Source organism: Mastomys coucha, unplaced genomic scaffold, assembly GCF_008632895.1.
Source record: "Mastomys coucha isolate ucsf_1 unplaced genomic scaffold, UCSF_Mcou_1 pScaffold22, whole genome shotgun sequence".
NCBI classification, from domain to species: domain Eukaryota; kingdom Metazoa; phylum Chordata; class Mammalia; order Rodentia; family Muridae; genus Mastomys; species Mastomys coucha.
Window position 1 is genome coordinate 37,697,400 of NW_022196905.1, and position 8,543 is coordinate 37,705,942.

Genomic DNA, 8,543 nt, shown 5'->3' on the forward strand with positions numbered 1-8,543 from the left:
GTCCACATAAAAATAGTTTTAATCTGGTACCAGAAGTTAGTGGATTTAAAGATTAAAAGGATATCATGCCAAAACTCAGTGGTAGAGCACTAAGCATGAACAAGTACCTGAGTTCAATCTTCAATACCACAAAATGAAAACAAACAAACTAAAAAATGCTAGGTTACACACAACATAACTCTTCGCATAGCTATGGAATAATGGAGATTTAGCTTCTGTAGCTAATTTATGTCCTAGATAAAATGTCTACCCCACACAGAAAGCTATCTTTTTGGACCCAAGACAGTAACTGGCCAGAAAAATTGTTCAACAACAAAGATCTCATTGTAAGGAACACTGTCCCCCAGGAGATAAAAGAGAAGGTCTAAGGACAGCTTAGTTTGTCACCAACAGAAAAGTGCTACTGACATAGGGTGGGTATGAGCCAAGAACATGGCTAAACACTTTCCAATGCAGAGGACCGCCCCCACAACAAATTATGTAGCCCAAAATGTCAACAGTGCTTCAGCTGAGAAATGCTGCTCCAAGCCAATTGTTTTCCAAATATTGTTTACTACAAAGGACCTTGGTAGTCTCTCACTAATAAAATGAACCGATGCAGTGAAATCCAGAGAGAGAACAAATACTTCAAAGATAATTCAGGAGAAACTATCTCCCTCTGTACGCTGGGATGTATTTACATTTTCACTTTCCTTTTCTAATGCTATTTCTGATGCAAAAAGTTGATTGATGACCTACTAGTGGGTCATAAGATATACTGTGGAAAACAATGCTCTGTGGTAGAATGAAAGCTCACTAGAAGCCTGCACAATTATATACTCTGGTGCCATCTCATTCAACAAAAAACCTACATATAACAGAACACACAGAATCAACATCAGTGAAACAATAAAAATGCATAACTGCCTTTCTGTCAAGATATTGTACAGCCTAAGATAGAAAGGCTGGCCTTAAAACTAATTGCCAAAAACAACAGTAACATAAAGCCAGTGAGTTAAAAAACAGGTACAAAAGTGCACAGCAGGATCCAAACATTACCACCCCAGATGCACTTTTTATTTCCTGTCCAATTATCCAGATCATACTTTCAGTAAATCAGAGATACACAGGCTCTGGCTACATTTACAGATGGAAAAATGACCTACAAATAAACTATTTTACATAAAGAGTTAGTAATAAGCAACAAGTGAGGTAAAGCTAAAAAAACATGGGTTTCACAGGGAGAAAACAATTCTAGGATTAAAATTCAGGCTCTAATTGCCAAGTGAGCTGGGTAAGTTACTTAACCACTAAGACTATTTCCTCACTTTTAAATGAGGGATAACACTTGTCTTACAAAGCTCTTGTAAGGATTATAGAAATAATGTCAGTATGTAGTAAGAATCCATTAAACTCCCTTTTCTTCCCTCTCAGCTCAAGATTCAGTATTATGTCCACTAAGTCTTCCCAAATGCCAATACAGGTATGTAGAAAAATGGGGACGGGGAAGAACCTGACCATAAAGCTACATTCAAGATTCAGAAAGTAATCTATTCAATTTTGAGTTTATTTTCTTCTTAAGTTTTGGTTATAAAATATCCTTGTTTATAAATGATAAAAGTAGATGGTACTTTTAATATCCTTGCTTGAAAAACTTAGGCACCCTCTAACTGCTTTCACGACTAATTTTTTTTAGGTGGGGGTGGTGTTTTGTCCGCATGGATTTCTATGCACCATATGCCTATCTGATGCTAATGGAAGATAGAAGGGAACATTAGATTCTCTAGAACTAGAGTTACAGACTATTGTGAATTAGCATGTTGGTACTGGGAACACAGCCTAGGTCCTCTGGAAGAGCAACTACTGCCCCTAATTGCTAAACCATCTCTCAAGCCCCTCCAACTTTTTTGTAACTCAGGTGCATATATTTTGTGTGTGTGTGTGTGTGTGTTGGTGGTGATCTTTATAGGAACCACATAACTGTTCTCAGAAATCAATTCAGAGACTACTCCCAATGCTTGGAGTGGACCCGACAGTGTACCTTCTTCCATTTGCTCCCTCTGCACTCATTTTTTGGAATTCTGTATTAGCACAGATTATAATGCATATGAAACTGTGAACTCCTGAGGAACAGCAATCATGCCTCACGATGCCATAGAAACAAACTATTATAGGGCAGACAGAAAAGAACTAATAGAAATAAATTTTGAGGACGGAAGGGAATACTAAAAATTGTGAAGAAAATTTGCCTCAAATTTTTACTACACATATTCTAATTTGGAAGGTCAGTGACTTATGAAACACGATTCTTGGCAGAGTGTTACAAAAAAAAATCAAAAGCTATCTCAGCTTCAGATGAAGAAAATTAAGCTGGGTATCTAAAAAATAATTTGGGTTGTTCTGAGTCTCTATCACTATCTTACAAAAACTCTTGCCTAATCAATCCAGGCCCATGAATCCCCAGCATAACACAGAAGCAAACAATACTTTTACTTGTTTTACACCAAAGGCCTGTTGTCTGCACAGGAGAGATAAAGAAACCTTTCCATAACATCTTTTTCTGAAAACAAAATAACAAAATCAGTAAGACAAAAATACCAAGACAAAGGCTGAGCGGTGGTGGCACATGCCTTTAATCCCAGCACTTGGTAGGCAGAAGCAGGATTTCTGAGTTCAAGGCCAGCCTGGTCTACAGAGTGAGCTCCAGGACAGCCAGGGCTATACAGAGAAACTCTGTCTCAAAAAAACCCAATAAATAAATAAACAAACAAACAAACAACAACGACAAAACAAAAAACTATGGAGTCTGTTTTGTGTTGGCCAACTACTCCTGGGCATGGGGAGTGTGGCTGATATACCCAGTGACAAATCATTAGAGAAAACTTATCAGTTGTAAATAACTACTACATTAGTAGATTCAGACTCGGAATTCATTCCCCTTCTCTTTGCTTGTATTTTGTCTGGTTGACCTTTTTATATGAGAAAATCTACAGGCCACACATTAAACTATTATACAGCAATAGTGAACAGAATCTGTAACTACTTAAAATAACTCATTGCTCAAATCATAGAAAAACTGATTTGATGCTCCTAAAGAAATCATTTTTTAAATATACAAGTTCAGTACTGGGATTAAAATTGAAATCTTTATAGTTTCTGGACATTCTTAGGTAAAATTTTGAATACTGTGAAATAATATACTTTATAACTTTTTAGTTTTAACCAAAGACTAGTTGTCTTTTGCAGTTTTACTGGAGGTTGTTGGATAGATGTCCTTGATCTATACAGTTAAGTGAAAGTCAGGGACAATCCTCTAGAGGACAAACCAGTCAACACCACTCAATCCTTCAAAGCTATTGTGCCTTCACAAACATGCATGCTCCCGCTTTCATTCACAAAGGACATCCAGACAATCTTCGACTGGCCAATGTAAACTCCAAGAAATGATGAAAATTCCTGTGCAGTTCTTTTTTCTTAACTAAATTACTTTGATCATAGTTAAGAAAACTGGACTTTTAGTACTCTTGATTAATATATATGATAATCTCATTAACTATGTTCAACTAATTCAGAATTAGTGACTTTTTTTACAGTGTTGGCGATAAATCAGTGGCAATTTTGACTAAAGTTATACCAAATTAAAAATGCCTTATTAAATTAGTTTATGCAATAGGGAACATTTAACTACTGAGAATAATCTTATTTGACTCATTTTTTTAAAAAAAAAGTCAACTGCAGTTTCAAAATTTACTCAATATTCTCAAAAAGGAGACACAAAAATGACTGTGCCCAGGGTGATGACAAATGCCTGTAATTCTCAAATCTAGAAGGAAGATCAGGAGTTCAAGGACAGCCTCTAAAACACAGTGAGTCCTCAAGGCCATCCTGTATTAGGGGAGGCACTACCTTAAAAACAGTATCAGAACCAAACCAAACCAAAGAATAATAGCTGACTTCTTCAATATTTTAAATAGAGACTGGATACTACATTACAAACTTTGATTATTTGGGAAGGTCATAATCCTTTGACAATGTGAAACATCTTAAGAAATACTAGCCTGGTATGGTAGCCCATACCTTTAATCCCAGGCAGGCCGATTTCCATGAATTCAAGGTTAGCCTGCTCTATAGAGCACAGGAGAAACCGTGCTGGAAAAAAACCCAAAACAAAGCAAAACAGAAGGAATAAAAAAAGAGATATAGAAAGCACCAAGGAAAATGTACAAATTGACAAAATTTTTCTCCATATTACCAGGGGGACTCTGGACTACCTCTCCCCAAAACCAGTCAAAGAAAAGTCTTGGGTTCCATCAGTCCTCAGTTAATTCCCTTTTTGCTTTTTGAGAAATTCCTGAAATTAAAGGATAGTGCAAGGGAAAAAAAAAAATCAAAAGATAGGGAGATTACAAAAAACACAATCACTAAATGAAAAATACGGAGAGTATCCATCCACATTCTTCTGCTCAAGGCTTAGCCAGTCCTTAAGCCTCCACTGGAAAAGTGGCAATCACCATGACTGGGACCCCACTCTCACTGCGAGCTCCAAACTGTACTTGACAGCTGGGTTCTGTGCTCAGTGATTCTAATCGGAGTTAGGGTTCAGCCATCAGGATTTTAACAAGCTTGGGTTAAGTAACAAGCAACCTAGTATCGAACCATGAGCCTATGAACAGTCTTGGTGTTTTAAGGTCCACCTGCTTAGGACTGGGCTTGGTTGGTTTTTTGGTTTTTTGGTTTTTTTTTTTTTTTTCCCAAAATGGAGGGAGAGAAAGGGCTGTGCAGCAAAGATGCTAAGATCTGAAATTTCAAATTGCTGGTCTTCCAGTAAAGACATTGGCTTCCTTCCTAGCACCTCTCCAGATTGAAAGACAACTCTTGTTTGCTGTTAATAGTGGTGCTAATTCTGTGTCATCTCTGATAATTCAATTTATTTTATGTTTAAGTAATAATTAGTTAACATTTATTTGTTTTTTTTTTTTAAACAAAACACACGACTGCCCAGAATGACCTTCCAAACATAAAGTGACAATTCAGAATTTTAAGTATCATTAGAAAAAGGTCCCCAATTCATCTTCCCAAGAGTGCTTCTTCAACTTCGGCTACATCGATTAAAAGTCCAAGTGAGTTCCACGGCAAGGCAACTTTTCCTAGGGGCCCCTCTCATATGCTTCCAGGAAAAAGTCCAACAGAGGAACAGCTGTCTCGGAACAAACTCTACAAGGATAAATATCCGGGAAAAATAAAAACTGGAAGGAAAAGAGAATAACCAGAAAAGGAAGAGTGCGGGTCTTCCCAGTCCGTGTTCCAGGCTTGGGTATGGACGGAACTAAACCAGTGCAAAGCTGGAAAGGTAAAAATAAGGCTGCACCGGTGGCTGCAAGACGCTGCCTGTGGAGCCAGGAAGCAAGTCAAGAGGTCCAGAGAGGATGCAGTGTTTGCAAAGCGACTTGAAGAGCCCGAAGGGGCCGGGCGAGCGGTGCTGTGGCTGCGAGCAACCGCAGAAGCGGCCTGCGGACGCGGACCGGGAAGCCCGTGGGTGGCCGACCTGGACGGCCAGGGGCGACCCTCACCCCTGCCCGGGTCAGTCCCGCGAGCGCTCGCCCCAGGCTGCGGCCAGCTCGGGCTCCCGGGACGCCGGTGGCAAGGTTCGGGAGGCGCGCGGGTGACGGGGCGCAGGCGAAGGCTCGCGCGGCGCCAGCGCGGGGGTTGCGGCAGGCGCGCAGGCCAGGCCTCCCGGAACCCGCCCGCTCCCCCGCGCCGCCCTCCGCTCCGCGCTCTTTTACCTTGTCGCAGTAGCGCCCCACCAGCTGCTTCATCCGCCAGTGTGGGGCGGTGAAGACGTCCACTTCATCGGGGAAGGGCGCCATCGCCACGGCCTCAGCGTCCGCCTCAGCAGCCGCGGCCGCCGCCTCTCCATAAGACAGACACCCTCGCCGCGGGGCAGAGGCGGCGCGCCCCCCTGCGCATGCGCCCGCCCCGTCGACGCGCGCGCCCGGGCGGCTCCGCGGGCCGTGACGCGGGGGCGCGCGGGCCGCCGCCATGCGGTGCGGCAGCCCACGTGACCGGCGCGCGCGGAGGCGCACGCATGGTCGTTCCTGGTACCTTGCGTTTCGTAATAGTAAAAAAACGCACTGTCCCAGGGCTGGGGGTCTTCCCCGTGCGCCTGGCCTTGCGTGATCAGATCGAGCCTGCGTGCTCTGGACCGTTTTGGCTGCACGCGCCGAGTCCTCTGCCGCCTTTGCTGCCTCGGGGTTTGCTAGGCCCGGGATGCTGGCTCTGGGCCTAGCTAGCATGGCTTCTTCCCTGCGGCTGAGAGCTGGGGACCTGGCAGCCCCTCCTCACCTCCCCTCCCACCCACCCCCACTCCCCGGCGCGGAGTAGGGTGGGATGGTGGCCCCATGGGGAACTGGAAACACCAGAGGGAGGACAGACAACCTCAGATCGGGGACAAGAGTCCTACAGCGACCAGATGATCCTGCTGGGGGAAGGGCGAGCCATCATGGCTATCTAATAGGGAGAGAGAGCCTTAGCACAAATCCCGCCATTTTAAGCTGAAGAGGCTCAGACAGGAAGAAAGGGCCATAAATGAGGTCACTGCCCAGAGAAAGGCCAGGACACGTCACCTGTCCTCATCGAAGCCCTCCAGTAGACTTTTCCCAGGTATCAGAGGCAGCTCTCACCCCTGGCTTTAGAATTCGGGGGGTGGGGGGGAGGCTGGGAGGGGGGACCTGGAGAAACTAGGGCAAGGCTGAGAACCTGGGAAGGGTGTGTCGTTTTCTCAACAGCCATAAACTTCTGAACAGTAAGCAGAAGATATGCTATATTCACCTTTGCATTTCCTACCACAAATTCACGACAATGGTTAAAAGGAATCAGACTCTCAAAAAATGAATAGAAAGTTACTTCTATTAATGCATCTAGTTCTAGTTCTTGCCTTTTGATATTAAACACACAAGCTGAGCAGGAAAACAGACTCTGGAGATGAAACTTAGGTTCATGGTTTCACCAAGCCCTAGTTGAACTAACCTTGGAAAGCTACCTGACTGGGGTGAGGGGAATAAATACCTACCTCATGAGATTTTAAGGAAAACTAACTCCATGTATATTGGAAGTGCTAATAGGAATACCCCATGAATACTCCCTGTAAACAAGGTTAGAGAAAACAACTATGATATAGGAAAGTAAGACATTGCCCAAGGTTTCACAAATGAGTATGTGAGTGAAAATTCTGTCCAAATGTATCTAGATCTGACAATGTTTGCTCCTGTGTGCTTTGTTAGGTGGAACAAAGAGGTGGCTTGAAGAAACAGGAAATAAAAGGAAAAGAAAACATAAAAACAGAACTGATAAGTCCTTGACAGATTTCTCCCTCCTTCTCTACCCCATTATTATCCTTTCCTCTGTTCCCTCTTCTCACCTTCTCTCCCCTTTCTTTTCTCTGCTGTTTCAACAGGGCTTTGCCTCTATGTTTTTAATAATTCTCAAAAGACATTTGTTAACCCCTTATTTGTTTTATCCTGATCTTCCTCTCTGGCCATCTTGGAATATAGATTCTGACTTCAGTGTACCAGTTACATAGAGCTAGATGAGGAGATTATCCTCAGTCGCTGAAACAAGACTATCAGAATAAAGAATGAATGAGGGAAGCACCCAGCATCCTTGTGACTTTCTCATTTTAATTATGAATATATCATATTGTATGTCTCATTCACATATTTGTATCCCTGTTGTTTGCTTGCACATCCATAGAACAAAACACATTTAGTAGGTGTATAACAACAAAAATAGTCACATACGAACTGAGTTTCATTATAACCCAGATTGGAAGGTTTGTAGTCCAAGAAGAAAAAGAACAGCTACTTTGGAATTTGGCTATTTCACAGAAATTATTTCAAGGACTAAAATGAAAGAAATAAGTGATGTAAAAAATAAGGCCTGTGAGTCATTTTCCCTCTCAAGGAAGCTGTTAACATTATCCACATAGGCTGAGTAAAGATCAATTAATCATCTGGATATAGATATGACTAATTCACATTGAACTTTAGCCTAAGAGACAAGACTAATGTTATACTGTTACTGTAAGTTCCTACAACCACAACAGATTTGAATTGCTACTAAAGTCCAGTCTGGCACCTTAGTCATCTCTCTGTGACCTCTTTAGGTATGACAACAGAAACTCTATAGACCACCTATCCACTTACCACCACAAAGGGGCTGGATAATATAAGTGCAGTGAAAAGCCACATCCTTGGATTTGCTGGCTTTTTTCTTTCCTCAACTCGTATTATTATAGGAAACAAACACAAAGTGGGGAAGGTGTCAAAATGTTCTCTGGAAAACTGAACATACACTGACAGAAGGCATTTCCCAGAATTTTCCAACAGTATTTGTGAAGGCTTGAGGGAGAGTCAGCCAATTCTAAGGCATATAACTTTACTTGAGTATATGACCTAACACTGTTCCCAACCCAGGGTTGACTTTGAAAAGAAGCACTGAAAAACAAGGTTGCCATTATAAAATAGAATCATAATATCAGTACAGTACAAGAGTTGATCATCACCATT

The 8,543-nt window shown here is 42.3% G+C and overlaps 1 protein-coding gene across 1 annotated transcript in view; it reads right to left on the minus strand.

The window, feature by feature from the left end:
* The window catches only part of Fbxl5 (F-box and leucine rich repeat protein 5), a 40,474-nt gene extending 34,518 nt beyond the window's left edge, over nt 1-5,956 (minus strand). Inside the window, exon 1 of the mRNA XM_031342132.1 lies at nt 5,763-5,956. Within this exon, the coding sequence (XP_031197992.1) occupies nt 5,763-5,846 (84 nt within the window). The 5' untranslated portion in view covers nt 5,847-5,956. The remainder of the gene's footprint in view (nt 1-5,762) is intronic.
* Between the last annotated feature and the right edge of the window lie 2,587 nt (nt 5,957-8,543).